This window comes from Passer montanus, unplaced genomic scaffold, assembly GCF_014805655.1.
Source record: "Passer montanus isolate IOZ18808 unplaced genomic scaffold, ASM1480565v1 scaffold24, whole genome shotgun sequence".
Taxonomy (NCBI): domain Eukaryota; kingdom Metazoa; phylum Chordata; class Aves; order Passeriformes; family Passeridae; genus Passer; species Passer montanus.
This window is the reverse complement of record NW_024367037.1, coordinates 627,693-649,280: the sequence shown is the minus strand read 5'-3', so window position 1 is coordinate 649,280 and position 21,588 is coordinate 627,693. Positions and strand designations below refer to the sequence as shown.

General features: G+C 36.2%; 1 protein-coding gene across 3 annotated transcripts in view; it reads left to right on the top strand.

Annotated features, from left to right (window-relative positions):
- The window catches only part of PTPN3 (protein tyrosine phosphatase non-receptor type 3), a 157,224-nt gene that overhangs the window by 115,628 nt on the left and 20,008 nt on the right, over window positions 1-21,588 (top strand). For all 3 annotated transcript variants that reach the window (XM_039711167.1, XM_039711168.1, XM_039711169.1), the window contains 7 exons: window positions 107-241; window positions 1,726-1,902; window positions 11,162-11,185; window positions 13,024-13,222; window positions 14,206-14,283; window positions 15,263-15,319; window positions 19,944-20,100. In XM_039711167.1, the coding sequence (XP_039567101.1) occupies window positions 107-241; window positions 1,726-1,902; window positions 11,162-11,185; window positions 13,024-13,222; window positions 14,206-14,283; window positions 15,263-15,319; window positions 19,944-20,100 (827 nt within the window). The remainder of the gene's footprint in view (window positions 1-106; window positions 242-1,725; window positions 1,903-11,161; window positions 11,186-13,023; window positions 13,223-14,205; window positions 14,284-15,262; window positions 15,320-19,943; window positions 20,101-21,588) is intronic.

Here is a 21,588-nt window from a genome sequence, read left to right as displayed (position 1 = left end):
CAAGGGGATGCTTTAAATTATGAAGTGGAATTTCATAGGCATATTTTATTTAATTTATGTATTCTATGCAAAATAACTCACATAAAGCTGTTTTATATCTTTTCAGGTCTGTAAACAACCAGTACTGCAGAAAAGTGATAGGTGGGATGGTTTGGAACCCGTCTATGAGAAGATCCTTATCAGTTGAGCACCTAGAGACCAAAAGCCTTCCTTCCCGATCACCTCCTGTTACCCCCAATTGGTAAATCAATTTTCAGCCTTTTCCACACCTTCTAGCCTCCTACTGTTTCTAATTGTATGTGCTCTAGCAGAGTAATTATGTAGTGTGTACATATATATTTAAACATTTTTATTCTGAGAATGTATATGACAACAGAAGGGTGGGTGTCACCTCAACTTTAGCAAGGCTTTCATGCTGTCTGCCAAAATCTTTTACCCAGGTTAAGACATTATGTTTCTGGATGGGTGGACAACAGGGTGGTTAAAAAAATGTTAAAAAATGGACTAAGAGGAGAGTTGTTAATGGGTCACACTCAACCTGGACAACAACAAAAAGGAGATGACTGCAGGGGTTGCTCTTCAGACCATGTCCTGCTTAACCTCTTTATGACTTGGAGGAGGCAATGATATGCTTGATCATAAAGTTTGCAGATGGCACCAAACTGGGGGGTGAGTCAATAAGCCTGGGGCCAGGGCTGCTCTCCAACGTGATCTCAATAATCTGCAAAAATGAGCCATTAGGAAATGTGTGAACTTCAACAGAGACAAACATAGTGTCCTGGGAAATAAGAACCCAGTGTAACAGTCTTGTCTGCAGTGCAGCTTTCTGGAAAACAGCCCGGTAATCTTTATAGGCAGAAGTGGTACATGAGCCATCTGGTATGCCCTGACAGCAAACAAGTCCAACCTGGCAGAATTGACAGAGTTGTAGATAGTAGGTCACTGGAAGTGGTAGCCCCTTTTGGCCCAGCATTCTCTAGATTTTATTAGAATGCTGCAGCCCTTTTCGTCTGCAAATATAAAACAGACACAAACTGGAGCAAGCTCAGCAAAGACCACCAGTTCCGAGGTAGTCAGGAGGTTGGTGCACCTACCCTGTGGGTAGAGGCTGACATAGTGGCACATGTCCAAGCTGGAGAAGCAGGATTTTCCCAGATGCCTAATAACAGCCCAGAATTACTTAGGAGGAGGCCAACTACAGGGTTACGCCAGGTTTTTCACTACTGCGTAGTGGGAGAATGGGGCAACAAGTATATGTTGAAATAAAGGAGGTTTTGTCATGATATAATGGAAAAACTGCTTCACCACATGAACAGTCATTGCCTGGGAAAGTTTTGTGGTCTCCATCCTTCAGATTTTTTGAGATATAAGTGAATAAAACCTTAAGCAGCCTGCTCGGGCCTTAGTTGACCCTGCTTTGAGCAGATTGGACTAGGTGACCCCCATTAGTCCTTTCCAACCAGAATTATCCTATGATTGATGTAATAATATAAATTGCATTTTACAGGGGGAGAAACACAAATTAGTTCAGTGTACTGAACTAACAGTGTATGATTGCCTAGTATACCATACAGAATGCTTAAAAATTGATTAATTTGAATTGAGACTTACAGGCGTGGTGTGAAGATTCAGATCATAACTGCAATACGATAGAAGTTTTTCTTTTATAAAGTTTCATGAAATATTCTAATCTTCCTGCTTGTGTTTGTATTCTGTATTTTTAAGGCGGAGTCCTAGACTACGTCACGAAATCCGCAAACCACGGCACTCATCTGTAGATAACCTTACGAACGAGATTAGTTATATTACTGAAACAGAGGATGTCTTTTACACATACAAGGGCTCTCCAACGTCAAAGGACAGTGATTCAGAGTTCTCTCAGAACCGTAGTCCACAGAGGAGGTAAGGTCTTCTGCAAACAATCCATTGCCTATTTTGATTATTTTAAAAGCACCAAACAAAAAACCCAAAGAGCTGTAGTGTGAAACAATCACAATCAATTGCAATGCTACAATGAGTTCAAACATGCATAAGCTTTAATTTGACCCATTGCTATACTGCAAATGCTATGACACAAGATGCAAGTCAAAAGCATACCAACCCTTCATCATTAAATAATACATAGTAGTTGAGCTATTAGTAAAATTAGAACTACTACTAAGGCATGTCTGTTCAAATCTGTAATATCCTGTTTCCTAGTAGCTTTTGCAAGCCCTTTCCTACCTGTCAGAAACTCTTTTTTTGTGGGGAGAAAGACTTAGCGAACTCTTTTAAGAGTTCACTCACGTTCCACATCATCATCTCAGCCTTGTCAGTTGAAGAGGTATTGCATTTGATTATACACAAGAACGTCATAATGCTGGTGGTCATCCATCTTTTTCTTCAGAGCAACTGTCGATGGCTTGTCTAAAGGCAGTGTCTGCTTTTTGGGTGTATTCCTTGAGGACCTACTTTGTTCTCCTCTGCATTGCCTTAACAACTGCTAGATTTGCTGCCAGTTGAAGCACCTGTCTTTGTGCACTCTGATTATTTCTTTGTTAATGTATTATATGTATAGCTACACTAATTTCTCAATGAATATCAGATTATCACAATATCAGCTTCAGAAATAATGTACGAAGTCATTAATTGTTCAATCTCAAAAAGAAAACAGCTACTTTAAAACTTACAGCTGGGGAGAATGCTAAATATTGAAATGCATGTTCCTTTTTAATATTGCAAAAGAAAAATAGTTTTTAGTGATGCTTAGTGACTTTAAGGCGAGGTATATTTTGAGAAGCAATATCCTAACGGAAGTTGATAGGACTCACCTGCCTCTGTGACAGTGCGCAGGAACTAAATATAGCTTTAAATTCTGATTGAAACTATTTTCTTTAAATTCTCTAATAATATTATTGTGACATTATAGCAGAGAGTTTTCAGTTTACAAAAAAAAAGGGAAAATTGACACGTTGTATGCATATTTGGATTTTGTCACTCTTTTGAGTATATTAAGGATTTTAAGTTTGTCACTTCATTTTTCTATATTTCTGACTGGAAGGCAGCTGAATCGTAATCGTACATGTTAGTACAAATGGCTGTAGTAGCCATTTGTATGGCTACTACATTATGATGACATGGTAATACATAAAATTTAAGCCTTTAGATTTTGTGAATAGTCATACATAGGAAAACATGTCTTTGCTGTGTTTAAAGTTTGCAGATGATACACTTTTAGAAGTATTTTCTGAATAAAAATATTGAGAGGCAAACATAAGAGATGATTAAGGTAGAAGCTGTAGACAGAACATGCTGTGTTTTGTGACTGGTAAATTGTGTCCTGCCAGCTAGTACATTGTAGGACTTTTTGTTCTCCTTTTTCTTTTCTTCCCCTGTAGTTTTCCTTTGCTTCCTGTTTCAGTTATCTTATACTACTGAGAATGGAGTGGAAATGCCGGCCTTCATGTCTTTTCTCAGACAATGAAAAAAAGGATGTTCTAAATTTGAAAATAGCACATTCATGTATTTTCTGAGCCCTAGTGACTGTGCTGAATCTTAGTAATAACACTCACTGTGGAGATTTTTACTGTTACTACCACATATAAATAATTGCTTTTTTTCTTACATCTTATCCCAAATGCACTATCAGTTTTTTGGGTATGTTTATAATATTTGATACTCTGCGGGTAAATTTAAAAAATGCCTGCATAAATCTGAGTAATTAAATTCAATTTGTGTGTTTTGGAAGAAGAATGGAATAAATGATTCTTTGTTGTACTGAATGTTAGATTTTTGTGAAGTCAAATAGTCATTAATAATTTCCCTTTTAACAACTGAGGTAAAATAGTAGCCATTAAAAAACCCCTGCTTTTTCTCTACACTGAAGTTGGTTAGTCCACATTTCAGTTTTTTTCCTTTTGCAGTCTTACAATAGTTATTACTTATTTAACTTCCTTTGTTGAAAGATGCAAAGTGAAATTAAGTATGTTTATGTACAAAATTTTTCCTTCCATGGAATGCTGTGTTGATGGATGAAATCGTACCCTATCAGCTAAATCTGTTTTGTAAGAAAAAAGTTTACCTTGCATATCCAGTATTAAATATGGACGTTTCCCCTGGGCTTTTGCCATATATTGAACAGGTCGAACCCACAGCTGGTTATTTTTAAAGGCAGACTGATGGACTTGTCCAGGGAATTCTTTTTTACTGCATTTTTTGCTTTGTCTAGCCTGGTATAGTGCTTGAAGATTACCACTGTTGCAGTCTGTCTTGATAAAGGTACCACTGCAGTTTCCAAATTTGGAATAAGGAGAGACTCAGAGATGTAGAGGAGCAAGTCATCCTTGCTGATTTGCCTTCCCTGACACCACTGTGATCTGTATGCTACTGTGTCACTTAAGGGGCAAAGGTACAGGAAAAATAAAATAGTCATACTGAAGTATGTGACATTATTTCAATATCATGTTAGGAAATTCCAAAACATCCTTGATTTATGCAGTAACCTTCAAATCAAACTTGGTTTTAACTGGGGCAGTAGACTAGTTGTTTTGGAATCATGCACTTTGACATGCTTGATCTTTTATCAGGTATTAGGTTTTTTGCTGAGAGGCTGCACTGGCCATCCCCAGTGCAAGGTCTGGTTCTTGCATTGGTAGCTTTAAAAAAGAAAAAAAATTAAAATGCAACTTAATGTGTGTATAATTCTTCATACATGAATTCTTAGAAGAAGCTAAAAGAATAACTCCTTAAAATAAACTAGCCTGCCCTTTACCCTCAAGAAATAAGTGAAAATTTAAACTTCTATAATGATTTTGCTGGTGTTTTTATGTTAAGGTATTTGGTGTAAATTAAAAATGTCATTTTAAATGTTTCAATAATACACTTCTTGAACACTTGGTGAACTTGAAATACCAAGGTCTGCCATGAACACTTAAAGCCAATGTAACCAAATACTATTTATGGATCTTTGGACTTTATTTTTTCTTGTTTTCATTTTTTCCTTTCTTTTTTCTCAAGCATCTTTGGGTACATGAGGTGATACAGATGTTCACCCTTCACTAGGCAATGAGAAATGAAAACTGAAAACCACTGTTGTGTAATGCTTTTAACTTCCAAGAACTCAAGTGTGGGAAGCTGCATGGTGTTCTACCATTCAGTATGAAAGAGGAGTATACTCCACTCTTCTCTGTTCATGGACTTAAGATTTTTATGGCTTTGTGGGAAGACCCATGTTGTGGCCAGCACCTGCACCCGCCCCTTTACTGAATGTTAGTAATCTCGGGTTTCTATAAGAAAAGAAGGTGTTATGTGCAAAGGATCACTGAAAGAAAGAGTAATTTATTTTGGCAGGTCAAGATAATCTTAGTCATGTTACCTGTATAGGAGTTGTTTCCCCTTTCCTTTATATGTGGAGAAGAGCTTATTTTTGACCTTGTGAATTCAGGTTTAATGGCTTGTGCTTTTAAAAATATTTTTAAATTGTTTTTTTATATCATAGATTAAATTCTTTGGAGTGTTAATATAGCTGTTGTTTGCCCTCTTAATGCCTTTCTTCCTGTTTTTGAATGCACTTTTCTGAATGGGAAGGGTACTTGTCAGGAAGAATATATAAATTTGCATTGGTTTAGCCAGCAACCAAGCACCTCGCTCATTCCCTCACCAATGGAATCAGAATTGCAAAAGCTAGAAAGCCCATAGCCTGAGATAAAGACAGTTAAAGAGGGAAAGCAAAAGCCATGCACAGAAGCAAAACAAAACTAGGAATTAATTCTCTGCTTCCCATGCGCAGGCAAGTGTTCAACCCTCTCTGGGAGATCAGGGCTCCCTCACATATAGTAGTAACTTAAGACAAACTCCATTACTGCAAGTTCTCCTTCTTCCAACTTCTTTTCCTCACTTTATACACTGAGCATGATGTCATATGGTCTGGAATATCGCTTTGGTCAATTGGGGTCACTTGTCCTGGCTGTGTCTCCTCCCAACCTCCCAAGCACCCAAAACTTCCTCACCAGCATGGCAGTATGAAACGCAGCAAAGGCCTTGGCTCCGTGTAAGCCCTGCTCAGCAATAACAAAAATATCTCTGTTTTATCAGCCCTGCACAAATCCAAAACACAATTCAGCATCAATCCAAAACAGGGCCCTATACTGGACACTGTGAAGAAAATTACCTCAGCCAAAACCAGCACAGTATACAAGGTGCTAAAGAAAAAAAATAACTGGCTTGTTGACTTGGAAAAGTAACTTGATAAGCTGTGTGGAGGAGGGTCTTGTTATCTGATTTGTATTCAGTTTCTCCTGTTCACCTTGTAATTAAATAAACTGAACATGTCTGTTTGGTTTGGAACAGCGGATTGTGTAGGAGCAAGTGTTTTGGTACTTTTTAAAGTAGATTTGCTGGCCTAAGAGAAAAGATTAGTGAAATTTTCTGTCGATTATTGTAAAACATATTTCTAAGTGATAAGGTATAGTAACAGTCAGCAAGAAAAGCTTCCTGACAGGTGAAATTATATAGATCATATATTTAGAGTCATACATTGATTGATGAGATAAATCTGGCAAGTTATTCACAGGTGCAAGCGTATGATGCATGAGAACCAGAAGGCTGGGGGAGTTGAGGAGGGGTTGGTCACACTGTTGCCTTGCTCTGCCAAAAGAGGATTATCAGGAAGATAGAGAGCCAACTCTTCTTGGAGATGCAGAGCAAAAACGTGAGGCATTGGTCTCTAGCAAGTTATAGCTAGGGAAATGCTCAAAAGATAATGGGGGGGCGGGGGAATCACATTTTGATTATTTAAACCTTTTTATACATCAGCAAAAAGGTGGAGTTTTTTCCATCCTTGGAAAACCTCAAAACACAACACGGCAAGGACCCGAATACCCTCATCTAGTTTTGATGCCTATTCTTTGAATAAGAGTTTAAGTGACCTCTCAGGTTCCCTTCCAATATAAATTATTTTGAGTCTGTAATTCTTCTTGTTATAAATGCAATCTATCTCTTCATAAACTTTTGTCTGAAATGCTTGCAAAGCTATAAGCATCTTTCAATTTACATTGTAGAACAATCTTTTGCTAGTGATACAGATGGAATAACGTGTGCAGCCCCAGCATTACAGGGGAAGGAAATGGAATGATGAACTAATATACAAAACGGAAATTCACTTGCACTGTGCTATGAATTTCTGGAAGTGCACATATGTTCCTAGTGTGAGTGTGATGTATCATCTGGTGAAGGTATTGCACTGAAAATAGATTTCCTGAACGGATGCTGCATTTGTTCAATTCTTTTAGCTTAGCATTTGATAGACAATCACTGTGGCTGCATAGTGAGCTTTGGTGAATGTACTAAGGGAACACATCATTAGTTTAACTAAAATATGACTTTTCATGAGAGGAAAATTTTTGAAGCTTTACTGTTGGTAAAAGTACTCTTCAGATTTATCCAGCTGAGTCCCCATAGCTACTTTTTGGGTAGAAAATTGCAAATAAGTGAAACCCCCCCACCAATTTTAAACTGTTATTTATCCTTAGTACTTAATCATATACAGATATGATAATTTCTTTGTTTCTACAAAATCTGTTGCATTTTGCAAAATTCTGTTGTCCTTGTTTGTGTACTTCAGCCTTTCTCAATGAAGAGATCCTAATACTAGACAGTGGAGCTGGGAATATTTCAATTATTTTCAAATTAGAATTATAATGCTTCTACTAATAGAATTTAAGTTTTACATGCTTTTCCACCCAAATATACATGAAAATAGTATGTGTATATATTTTGCTTAGATGCAAACTTTGCTTTTTAAATATATATCCTTATTCAAATGTACTACACTTTCCTTGTCAGTTGACAATGCAATAATTTTTTGCATCTAAATGGAAAGTCTCAAAGTTGAATTGCAAATCTGTGATAAGGCAAACCTGCAGCAATCCAAGCAGTTGCTGTGTATCAAAACACATGAAACTTTCTTGGCAAGCCAGTAAACTGGGTACAGTCAATTGAGGCAATGCAGAGTAACAAAGTATCCCTTTAAGGTGATGGTAGCAGCTTACAAATGTGAATGACTGGAATTTCTAGGAAATCACTGAAAAGCTTGTGTATGCCATGAAGTCCTCGAGTTTTCTATACTGATTCTCTTGATTATACAGTACAAAAAACTTATGACACCTTACACAGTTATTCTCTTCACAGAGAATAATCTGTGTATAAATTCCTCTAAAAGGCGTTGCAGTAAATAGCTTCCACTTATTTTGCTTATGAATAAAAAAAACCCAGTGTAATGGTGAGCTTCAGAAAAGAGGTGATAATGGAAGTGCTGGCATACTCACTTTCCCCAGCCCTGCAGGTGTTACAATGAAAGAAGCTTTAAGGACCTCAAGAACAGCACAAGGGCAAAACCTACAGATGTTTCCTTCAGTTGTTTGTAAAGGGGGAGTTTTGCTACAGTGCTATTGTTTCAGTTGACCCTTTTCTCTCGGGGTTTTATTCTGCTGTAATTTATCATCCTTGGTTCTCAGAATAGCAAAATTGCCTGGTAGGTCACACCAAAATGAGGAGGAGGGGTCTTTCCTTAAAACCTTTCCATTCTGTCCTTTTGATAGCAGAGGAGAGTTAGACTTTTCAGGGCAAAGACATATATTTAAAGGTAATTGTCAATAGATCAATCCATACTGAATGCAAGATTGCAATGGCATAATTTTAGTTATATTGTGAAGTGAGGAAGAGAAATTACCTCAAGTTTTGAAGAGTTTGCTTGTTTGCTGCACCAATGGAAAGCTTAATCTCCTTGCAAGGAAGAGCTCTCTTCCTTGATGAAAAAGTTGAATGGCTGGTCTGGTGAGTGTTGTCTTTTACTGACTTAAAATACAGTACCTTGTATGTTGTGAAATGAGGAATATGGCTTAGTAAACTGTGCAACACTGTGTAGCCAAAAAAAAAATCACCTAGTTATTCATGTTTAGGGTATTTTAACATACTGCTGAGTAATTAAATTATAGAAATACTATTTAACTGTGTTGGAGTGCAAAATTCTGCAGCTCTAGCATGCTGACCTACTGAGGATTTTAGGAAGACAGAGATGTACTGTCTCTGATGAATTCTTTTAGACACTGAATTTGGTCACTTTTCTTCCAAAAATATTTGGTCACCTTTCTTCCCAATTTAAAAGGTTACAGAACTTCCCATCAGTCTTTTAGAGCTAATGTGTTTGAATTAAATTGCAATAATTACAACAAATAAATCTACATCAAATAGTACTAAGAATTTATATCCTACATTCAATTTTCCAAAGGTAGAGATAATGAAAAATTTACTGTAAGTTTATAGGAGGTCTATGAATGAAAGCCCAAGTTGTTTTTTTTCTTTCTCAAACTGCCTCTTTTTCTTGGGAAGATAGAGTGGAGATTATATATTAAAACCAGGGTATTATATTGATTGTCATCACAATTCCATGTCTGTACATTTTTGATGAAGACTCTTGAAAGGGTTAACTCTGGGTGCTTTTGATTCTGCACAGGATTTGGTAATTAAGCTGCAGGTCTCCTGTGGCAAAATGTAAAAAAAAATGTACAGTTTCATTGGTCTTTGCCTTACAAGGAAATCCTTTAGCTTAATGAAAATAAATTCAATGTTTCTTTATTTTTAGTGTGACTTCCTAAGGAAATAAGGCTTATGTCATTGTACAGCCCCTTTGCTTCTGTTTCCACTTGAGAATATTTGGACAATGCAATCAAATGTAATGTAGGAGATGAGTTTTTGAACATGCAAGGTTTCTCAAGATTAGTGAAAGTCAGTGACTAGGCAGGAAAGAAAATCCCAAAACTTCAAGATGACATTGTCCTCTCACTGAGGAGTTAAAGTACAACTTCACTATTTGTCTCATTTAGATGCAGGCTGGTCAGGCAGCAGGTGAGTTTGCATTCCCATAGGATCTGCTTATACTTAGAGGGTAAAAATTCTCTGGGGATTGTGGACAAACAGAACCAGAAATATCAGTGGGTAAGTGGGGGTGGATGTCAGTGGGGTCAGAAGTTAGATATGACTGCAATAAAAGGGGAAGAATCTTAATGTTTTGAAAGGATTAAAAGTACACAGAACTCAAACCTCCAAAATTCCTCAGGGATCAAGCCTTACCATCTCCGCCTTTCAATGAAGAATTTCTTAATATTGTCAAATTACATGCAAGAAATCTTAACTAGACTGATTCTGGTGCTATTTTTACTGTCATTTTAGTGAAATGTAGTATGTAACTCTTAGTATTAAGGATGATTTAGAGTGCATGAGTTGAAAATTTAACTGTAGACTATGAATGGCCTCCTATAATTTGTCAATTCAGCAAGTCTTCTTTCAAACAGAACTGCTTCACATATTTTATCCAGCATGGACATATACCACTCCAGGATTTTTTGGTCACACCTTAAATGAATTTGTAAAATTATCCAGTCTGCCTTAAACTTTGCTTTTTTGGTAACTTTTACTTTAAAATTAGTTTTAATAGCACTGTTATTGTTTTAATTTATGCCATATCACTTAACTTGCTGTTTGAGGTGATTTTTGATGATGTTAATTGAATGCATTGGAAAATGCGGTGCAGTGCAAATTTTGATTTCCCTTCTAGATTGTCCTCATTGCTACAACCACTTCTTCTTTCATTATGCTTTTTCTCAAAGTTTTCTGTCAACACCTTCTGTGCTCTTACTTCATGAGAATAAGCATTGGAAATGTCAAGCTTCTGAAGCCACCTGTGCTCATTTCTGGCTACATAAACATAAAGATCTTGCCACATTTTGACTTTTACAAAATACAATCGGTGACATCTATAGTCATTGTAATCCGCACTAAAATGTTCTAAAATGCTGTAGTGTGTCGGGTTAAATGATTGCCTGTGTAAACTCCTGCATAGTTTGAGTTGCAGTAGCAGATGTGTGCTGCCTGTATTGGGCTTCTATCAAAAGCTGAAGTGAGTGATCAGAGCTGCCCTGGGATTTTTGCTGAGTGTCTCATAAACACCCTAGTTATCTGATTCAGACTTTCACCATAGGTTTAAGTATTCTTTAATTTATTATAAGCATAACTTTTGGCTTTTATGCAGGCTTTTTTTTTTAATTGGAGATCAGTTCTTGTTTTCTTGAAGATTTAATTTCTGTTCATTTAATGGGTTTTTTGTGTTTGTGGCTTTTTTTACCAGGTCATCTGAACAAGAATCACCAAAGTGAGTTTTCTTTATGCTTTGTTCTATCTCTTTAAGATAAATGATGAAATATATAACTTCAACTGACTTTTCAAAGTAGTGGTTTTGTATGATTAAAAGACACAAACGTATAAATCAATGAGGATTGTAAAGTTTTTGGCTCAGGATTTGGAAACTTTTAAGTTGTAATAGATCTCTCATCACTATTAACAAAAAAAGTTGCTTAGAAGCTGTTACAAAAGTTTAATAATGCAAAAATCCACTGGTAATTTTATGTGGTGACTCTTTATATAGTGCCAGATGACATTGACTGAAATAATATTTTTCTGGTATTGTTAGATTTCTTTTCTACATTAAAAAAATCATTACATTGGCTGTAATTGCAATTTTTAAGTGAAATGGTTTTTTTTTACTGTGTTCTGAAAAAATTATTAGGATGTTTTTACATACACAGAGTTCCTTCTTGCTTAACATTGACTTTATCAGAATCATGAAAAGTCTTGGAAACTATCAGATAAAACCAGAATTTTGACAGTGTAATTGTATTTCACTACTTCAAAGCATTCTGAAACTTTTAATGCATTCAGAAAGTGCCACTTTCTGTAGTAACTGAAAATACTGCATGAAACACCTCATTGTCATTGCCAAGTACACATAGTCTAAGTGAAAGTCAGAGGTATTATGGCAGGAATACATTTCCTTGATGGCATCTTTCAGGACATTTGCATTTGTTTTGATCAGATTTTCACAGGCCAAAAAACAAGTGGCTGCAATATCAAAGTTTGCTGCAATACAATGTTAAAAGCTACACTCCTTGGAGTGTGGAATTACTTCTTCATTGACAGCTCAAAATGGCTGCTGGAAACAGCTCAAAACAGCTAACATATATCGACAAATACCAAAGCAGAAATAAATGTTTGAATTTACAAATTTTAATGCCAAGGTTTACTTGGCAAAACATGTACTTCTTTAACACTGTCAAAATGTGATGCTGCTGTACCTTAAGCTTTCCCCAAGGCAGATATCTTCCCGTTAGGTGGTTATAAGGATGGAGCAGTTGGTCTGTATGGTATCCGTGAGTTTGGTCCAGTTAAAGAAGGGGATTGGTTGTATGAGAGGTCTGCATGTGATCCTTTACATGAGAGGGAATGTAGCTAAATGAATGTTTGGGAACTCCTGGAGAACCATCGGGCAACTTGGCCAATTCCCAGATTTGAGCGTTTTGGTTACTGACTTTTCTTATCATTGAATGCTGAAGTTCTTGAATGCAGATCTGTACCCTAAGTTAGTTCTGGGTCCTTTAGTGTGGCTATAACTACCTCAATGACACAATACTTTTAACTGCAATTAAACCTTTCATTGTCACTTAATTTCCTATTTCTCTGACAATTTACCCGGCTTTTCTGCAAACTGTCTCCTCCCACAGAGATAAGGTTGACATGGCACTTGTAAGATGGAGGTATCTTTAAAAAAAAACTACATGCTTTTCAGGAATGAGAGTGGAATCACAGCAAAAGATTTTTCATGGATAAAATTGGCAACTGAAATGCCTTTTCCTTGCAGCTCAGCCCTCTCCATGTGTTACTGTGAATTCCTGTACCACTGCAACAGTGCCTTTCACTGCTCACATCCAAATAATTTGCTTAAAATGGTTTTGCTATTCCAGAATTTTTGAACATTTTTCTGGATGTCCACTGATCAAATGATAGGCTTAGACCACACTCCAGTCCTGTTTCCCTGCACTTCCACTAAGTAGTGGTGTTAAATCTTTTAAGTCTTAGAACTTGCTCTTTTTAAATACTTTAATTTAAAAATTTGGATAACAGTACCTTTATAATATTTATCCTTTCAAAATAAAGGAACGTATTGGGAAACAGTCCGACGCGGAGCTCTCTGACCCGTCTCTCACCTAAAGCCTTGGCTCGGTCTCCCAATGGAGTTGGCAACATTTCTGGCTCTTACCCACTGGAAGGGGTGGATAAGCAGTTCCTAGAAACGTATGACAACGTTACGAAAAGCAGCTCGACAGAAGACTCCAGCCAGTACTACTGCGATAAGGTGTGTGCACTTGTGTGTCAGGGCTAGCAGGGAGTGTGACTTTGAGCTGCAGTTTGGGAATGTGCAAAGTGGTGGCTGTATTTCAGGATGGACATATTTTATGTAGTAATCAGAGTAGATCTCATGTTGCTACTCATATTTATCCAAGGTTGTGTGATAGACAAGCTTACCAAGTGCATTGGTTTCCAAAGTGTCCAGCGTTCTAGAAGCTTCAGGGAAAGTTCCTAGTGGAGTAGAAATCCTTACATTATTAAATCTTGTTTCTTCCAAGGGAAAAAAATATCAGCTAACTAAGTTGCTATCTGTCTGAAAAGCAGACACAGCTTTGCTTTATCCCAGGCATCTCTTAAGGATGGCTAAACATCATCCTTTTGAGTTCTGACTTGGCTGGAGAGCAGCTGCTCCCTGCTAACATTATGGTCGTGGATCATTACTTCCCCAGCCTGTTCCAGAGGGGTTCTGCCTAAAAGTGGGCACTTAGAATTAATTAAAGCAACTAATTAAAATCAGTTAGAATAGTTCTGTCATTTCCAACATTTCTGTTAGCTGCTGGCACTTCTTAATTCTGCCTTGTGAATCTGTTGCATAAATACAAACCTATTTAAAGGAGAAAAGTCAAGGGGAAAATGGTCACTTTATAGTTCTTGGAGTAGAATAATTTCTGTTCATATGTTGCACCTAAGCTTTTAATGACAACACGTTGGAACTCCAATAGGATTTATCAATTGGGAAGGAAAGCTGAGAGTAACTGTTAGGACAGAGCAACCAGAAAACGTTTGCTGAGATGTACGTTGTTATTTTTACTATTTAAAAAGTTGCTACCCTAGGTATATTCTACAACCATATCCTCTTCCTATTTCAAAGGTGTATTTACATAGAGTATTTTTGTTCAGCACTTCTAAATTTGGATGCACTGTTATCTAATTTGCTGATATTTTCTTCTAAAAATCAGAATATTTTCTTTCTTTTTCTATATATTGCAGAATGACCTAATTGAGGGAGATTTACTTTTGGTGCGTATCATACCAGATGAAGAAGGGAAGTTTGGATTTAATCTAAAGGTAAACCAGCTGTCTTTTAATTATTTTTAAATGCTTTATGGATAAGATGTTTTTACTTCATAATTTTTAAACTTTTTTTAGTATAATGATTTGGAGAAAGCAGTCTGTTTTACAGGAATGTCCTATGGACTGAGAGTTTTTAGAAGTGGCAGCCTAATCCTTAAGTGCTAAAGCAACACTTACAGAAATAAGGATCTAATAGTTCTCTGGTTTTCAGTTGCATATATTATGGGCATGGCACATATCCAAGGCACACTGCATATTTGGCTGTTGAAATATGAACTCAAAAGCCTAATTTAAGGCATTGACTTTTGGAAAATTGGACCTCTGTATTATTAAAAAAAATAATTTGTGCTGTTCCATTTAATTATACCCATTAGAAATCATATTGAAAATGTGAAAACTAATTTGTGAAGAAAATTTAAATTAGTATTGATAATTGACAAACATTGTAAATGTTTTACATTCCCTCACTGAAATTCCATTTAAGCAGAGTATTATAAATGTGCCATAATATCAAAATTAGAGTAGAGTTTGGTCATTTCACCTTGGCTGTTTATTGGTGATGTAAAGAGACTGAAGGAGTACAGTTGTCTGGAACTTTGATCCTACCAAATTCCTTGCACATTTGTCACAAAATCTAAGAAAACTGGCTGCCTTGGAATTTCAAATGTTTAATTAGGCTTGCTTCAAGCACAGAGTTACAAAAAATGTTCCATTTTATCTGTTTATGCCTATTAAAATATATGGCCTGAAAGAGTCATCCAATCTAGTTTACTGGAAATTGGTACATTTAAGGACACCACAACCTACCCCATAATTCCCCATTTACTGATGAAAATCCAATCCTACCAACCCTGTCCATGATGGCACAGCATAAAAAAATATATATAAAAAGAAAATAAGCAATTATTTCTGTTAAATGCTGCTTATTCTTAATGATAGATTTATGGTTGCTATTTACTTGACATTCCTCTAGGGTGGAATAGATCAGAAAATGCCACTGCTGGTATCAAGAATAACTCCAGGATCACCTGTAAGTAAATTCTTGACACTTTCAATCCCTTCCATTGCTACTCCTTCCACCTCTCAAAGGTCTGTCTGTCACAGAAATTTGGACACCTGTAGCCAGTATGAGATAGCAGCAGAACTGTTCTCATCAGGAATTGGTTTAACCGGTGATTTCTTAAACCAAAGATTAAAAGATCTGGAAGAGTTTGTCAAACCAGATATAAGTAGAAAGTATATTTGTGTTCTCCTGTCATCTCAAAAAGTGCATCCTGAACTGGAAAATGCTTGATGAGGGGCAAGAACTGGGGAAAAGGAACACCATTTACTGAAGAAGTCAATAATTTGGGCCCCTGCACCCTAGAAAAAATAGCTGGTTTGAGGGAGATGTAGTAGGGATCTGCAAGATTAGGAGCACTGTGAAAAAGGAATTCCAGCAGAAATATGGACTACTAAATTAAGAATTAAGTTTGTGAAGGTCAGGTTCTTCATGTTTGGTGAAGTATTTCTTTGTGCAGAAGATAGTAGACCTGTGAAACTCCTTGACAAAGGATGTGTGGTTAAAATAATTTTGTGTGTGGTCAGGGCAGGTCAAATACTTGGGGAAAAAAGCTATTGTTATTAACTAAGCTAGCCACAATAGTCTGAGGAAATCCTTAGGGCTAAAATTATTTATAGGATGGGAGAGTACTTGGCAGGAGAGAGGGAGCATATATTTGCTCTGTTCCTATTTTTCCATAGACTTTTTGCTTATGGAAATATTTATAGACTGGGTGAAATGTTTATAAGAATCAGCAGAGTCATTGAGTTCTTCTGTTAAATTGTGAAATAATAATACTAGGAACATAAAATATTTTTAAACTTTTTTCTATATAATTATTACATAAATTTGTGAGGACAAATGTTATATCAAATATTTCACTTGCCTTTTTTTCCAAACTATATTTCCTAACTCTCATAAAATAATTTCAGTGCAGACTTATTAGGAAATATTACTGACTTAATCCTAAAAATACAGTGCACTCTGAATCTTCTGACTCTTCTGAAATTTGATAAGCAGTCACAGGACTTATATCTAAATGTCATGATGCTAATCCAACTGAAACAGATTGCTTGAGAAGTTATATTTTTGTCACATTTATGATTTTTGGTCTGACTTACACAGTTCATAGCACTCCTTTATGAGCTATAATAATTATTTGAAAAAGTGTTTGGTAGGAAATGATAATAACTTATATCTAGGAATTGAAAATAAAACAGTTCCTAAGACATTTCATGGTCAACCTAGTAAATATTCTAAGGGTGATTTGATATTCTGAAATTATATAGAGCAAACATGCTCATTCTGCAATTAGAGAATGAAAGCAGTTATTCCAGAGGCAGTCATTTTCTTTGGCAGATTCGGCTGGTCTTCTGGAATGTATTGATCTGTATTTTTTTCTCTTGGATTGAAAAAGGGCTGGACTTCCAACTTTAAACACTTCATTGAAGTGTCGCCCTTTGGTGTCATAGACATGGACAAGCAACCAATTATCTCTCTAGTCTGGTAAACCAACAAGTGAGCAAGTTACCAGGATTGCAGAAAAAAATTGGAAGCAGCTATCCAATATGTAATACTCAGTAGCACTGTTAGGGAAATCATGTAATATTGTAGCAAGAGGAAAATAATATACTTAATTTTAGAGCATAGCGGTGTTAACATTGATGATATTGTTTTCGATAAACAAAATTTTACCTGTTCTTTACTGTTTCATGAAATGTAGCTGATATTTCAAAGTTCAAATTTAAGTCTATGGAATGCATTTTGATATTATTTTAGCTCAGTTATGCCCTACCTTTATTTCTCCGATTTTAACGTCCTCTGGATTCCCTCATTACCCTGTAAACTGTCTTCAGGGATGCTATTCGATAATATTATTTGCTAAGATTATTTCTCAGGTTTGTAGGCCACCTTTTTCTCACTTTCCTACAAAAATATGTGCATTTTTTGTAGAGGAGGGGAAGCAAACCTACTCCCCAAAATAAGGCAACATTTTCCTTTTCACATCCTTTAAAAAAAAATCTTCTAATAAAGCAGCAATGTAGTATGCTGGGAAAATTGAAGGATGGAGTACCCAAAATTTTTGTGAAAGCACATTTTAGTGAAGGAGCAACCATTTATTGCATCTGTTTGGTTAGAGGGTTTTTTAAAATTAAAGTTCTATACAGATTTTTTCACAAACAGTATTAATGCTCTCAGGTGCTAAAAAGGTCATTGTAGTTTCATTTAATAGAACTTTTAATGGAAAAAGAGCATGCATGCTCCTTGGAGCAATAGCAGGTGATTAGCAGAAAATGACACCTTGTGTGTATCAATAGGACAGAGAGCCTTTGACATAAGAAATTGCCTGGAAAAGCTCAGACTCTGAAAAGTCTATAAATTATGCTTGCATAGGAGGAATTAATTCTCCTTTGAGATATATTTTATATAGTCAGATGATTCAAATAAGAAAGCTGATGCATTAACATATCACATGATTAAGAAAGTTTGTTTGAGCTAATATATTAGTCTCTGTAGTAAAGGCTAATAGCAGCCAGCTGAGAAATGTAAATTATAGGCAAATATAGGAGATCCAAAACCATTCCTTCCCAGTTCTTGCTGACGTCTTGACTCTCCTAGACTGACCTGATATAGTCTTTTTATCACCTATATTTTCAAATTTTTCTATTTCAGAGAGAAAAACGTAACAATATTTAAGAGTGATTAAATTAGTCATTCATAGTTACATTCTTTAGTCTTGCCTTTGTAAATTGTACAAAATATGGCAAGGGTTTTCTTAGGGACCTGTGAATACCTAGTTAAATCAGTGTTGAAGAACATCATGGATGTTCTTAATTCCCATTCTTTTACTGTTTACATTTTTTATGAATCATTGTCAATCTTCCCTATCCTTCATTATCTTGTTTCCTTATTTCTATAGAAAAAGTTGGGGGCAATTATTCCTTCTTTAAATTTTTAATTAGCTTTTCTGCATGGGATTTTTCCTCTTACATGCATCTTTCTTCTCTCTTGCTTCTTTCTCTTCTTCTTTGTCTGTTTTTTGGCACTAAGACAGGTCTTAATTTTTCCTTAACTTTGTTTGCTGGTACAAATTACTCCCAATTTATTTTCCTGACATTCTTGCCTCTATTTTTTTTTATTCTGCATTTTTTATCTTGTTGATTTTTTTTTTGGTTATAATTTCTTCTTTCCATCTCTTATTTACTAGTTGCTAATATCAATATATTAGGAGCCATCAGTGCAGGACACAATCGGGATTGGATTCAATTTTAATATCTTGTTCATAGGGGATTGGTAGTGGTTGTTTGGTAGGGCTAATAATATTGGATGAATAAAGCTCAAGGAAGCTGTGCTGGCTTTGAAGGAAATACAGGGAACACCTGTGAAAAAATAAAAACAATAAAGGTCTATATCTCATGAATACAATAAATGAAATGAAGTATTTATATATCACTTGTGTAGCTGGAGACTTCCTAGACAAAATAAAGATTAGGATAGAAATTATGAAAAATTGTTACATTACTTGACACTCAAAGATTGTAAAATCCTGCATATTCTTATTAGAGAAGCACAGAAAGTTGGAAGGGACCTGGAGGTCCTCTTGTCCAATCCCCTCTGCTCAAGAATCATTTAGAGTCAGTTGCCCAGGACCATATCCAGATGGCTTTTAAGGGCTCTGAGGTGGGAGACTCCACAATATCTCTGGGCAACCTGCTGGAGTGCTCAGTCACCACAGCAGTAGAACTGTTTCCTGATGCTTGAATGGAGATTCCTGTGTTCCATTTTGAGCTCTTTGCCTCTTATCCTGTCACTGAGCACTGCTGAGAATTTGGCTTCATCATCTCTGTGTCTTCCATTTAAGTATTTATGTACATTGCAAAATCCCCTTGAGCCTTTTCTTCTCTAGGCTAAATACTCCCAGCTCTCTGAGTCTTCCTTCATGCAAGAGGTGCTCTATAGTTCGTTAGACATCCTTGTAGAATCATCATCATATTCTGGCCCTAGCTTTAATTGCTTTGTGCTCGACATGGGGCTAAGCATACAAAGATCTGTGGCAAAAAAAAAAGCCAAATAAACCCTGGAGTCCAGCAGGTATTCTAAATCTAAAGAAGACTCTACAAAGTAACAAAGATATGAAATGTGTGTGGATATCTTTGAAATTTAAAAAGTGTATGCCTGGGGTATATCATGTTACTTAAATCATGTTAGTAAAAATCATGTTTGGACTTCTTAGTATTCACTGCATGAAAAGTGAACTGGATTATCTCATGTGCCCAAAACACTTTATCCAGAAATTCAGAGTTGTTGAGGCTTGGAGTCTGAAATACAGATCTTTGAGAGCAATCTGATGATGGCCGTTTGATTAATGTGAATTCCTTTTAAAGCTATCAATATGTTGTTTGAATTGTTTGTTCCTTATTGTCAGGGGGAGGCTTTGAAGCATGAGAGCTTTAGAGCTGAAACCTTTGACAGAACCTCTGATAGAGAATATGAAATGTTGCCAGGAGAACAGTGAAGACTTTTTTTACATGATTTACTTATTATCCTGATATGTTCCTGCTTGTACAACTGGTTGTGATGACATTAATGTGTTTCTTTGGTCTTGAAACAGGCTGATAAATGCATTCCAAAGCTGAATGAAGGTGATCAGATAGTATTAATTAATGGCCGAGATATCTCAGAGCACACGCATGACCAGGTGGTCATGTTCATAAAAGCCAGCAGAGAATCTCACACGAGAGAACTTGCACTTTTGGTCAGGAGGAAAGGTAACTGGGCTAATTTTATTCACTTCTAATGTTTTTGAGATTGTTGCTCTTATGATTGGTGGTGTACTCTCTTCTGTTTGCATAAACATGTTCTCAGTGCACTTGGAATAGGTTTGTGCAAAGAGTAGATCTCACTAAATTTGAATTAGTAGTACAAGTAGTTTAAACTATGTAGGTTTTACCACTGCTACAAAGAGTCTTGCAAGTTAGAATTTCTTCTTACTTTTTGTTCCAAAAATCTCTGAGAATAAATAGTCCCTTGAAAAAAAAAAATTAGTGACGTGGGGTGTTGGTTTTTTTTGTAAATAAGGCATAATTTTAAAGCCCCCCCAGCTGCAGATTTGCAAAAACTCATGGGCTGTTCCCCTGCCCAATTATGTGATGAAACAGGTCAAATAAGCTGCTCCTCACTGCATTCTTGCAGTAGACATTTTGTGACAATACTGAGATAAACTTGTGCTGGTTGCTTGCAGAGCTGCTGCCTGCAAAGAGGAGACAATCTTTGAAATATGCAGGGTCTTAAACCTGTTTAAAAATGGAAAATTCATCCAGCTTGGCATTGCTTGCTCCATATTTAAACACCTGTAGATCCCAAGAGCTTTTAGATGATGTCAAACTGTAAATTTGTTATTTGCTTTCCTTAAAAGGTATGGTAAGACATTAGCACACACAATTGCACAGAGTTTCTGAGGGGATTAGGCATTACTAGGAAATAAGAGGTAATGAAATAGCCTAAGTGATATGTACTTCTGTAACATTGGCTTTATTTAAAACTTCTTGTGTTTCTACGATAGATGGGCTCTTTATTTTGTTTTCCACTGGCTTTATGCAGCATTTAGTTTTCCCTTAATTTTCTAGTCCCCTTCCAACTTGCAGATAAGAGAAATCTGCTGTTATCTAAAGGTGACCTGTGGCCCCATAGCAGTCATTTTTTGTAGGCATGAGCATAACCAGCTCCTAATTCTCTGAAGTTTGGCAGGTATGATGTGTTCCCATCACTGCAGAGGATAACCACAGCTGGACATGTCTGGTGATACAATACATTTCATAGAGACAAAACTGCTATGCAGATTACTTCTTGAATGTTTGTCATGTTCTTCAATAGCAAGGAATGTTGTAGAAAATGGACTAATAATTCTTGTTAACTTTAGTTCATTTCTTCAATGCTAGCATAAGAAATTGCAAAAGATAATTCTTTGTCTTCTCTAATGGCAAAGGAGTGTGATGAAGGGATTTTTGCCTTTGTTTTGCTGTTGGAGGTCCAAACTGAAAGAAGTGTCTTGTAGAAATATTCCACTAATTATGATCTACACTTTTTTAGGTTAAACTTCCTTGTTTTTTACCGTGGTGGATGTGGTGTTTCATTAGTCTATTTAGCAGTTCATTAGGTAAGACAAGGTTGCAAAAACCTCCTTGTGCTAGGAATTCAAGTTCTTTGCCTTCATAAACAGGCATTTGGAGTTTCTTTCAGAAAGGTCTTAGGGACAT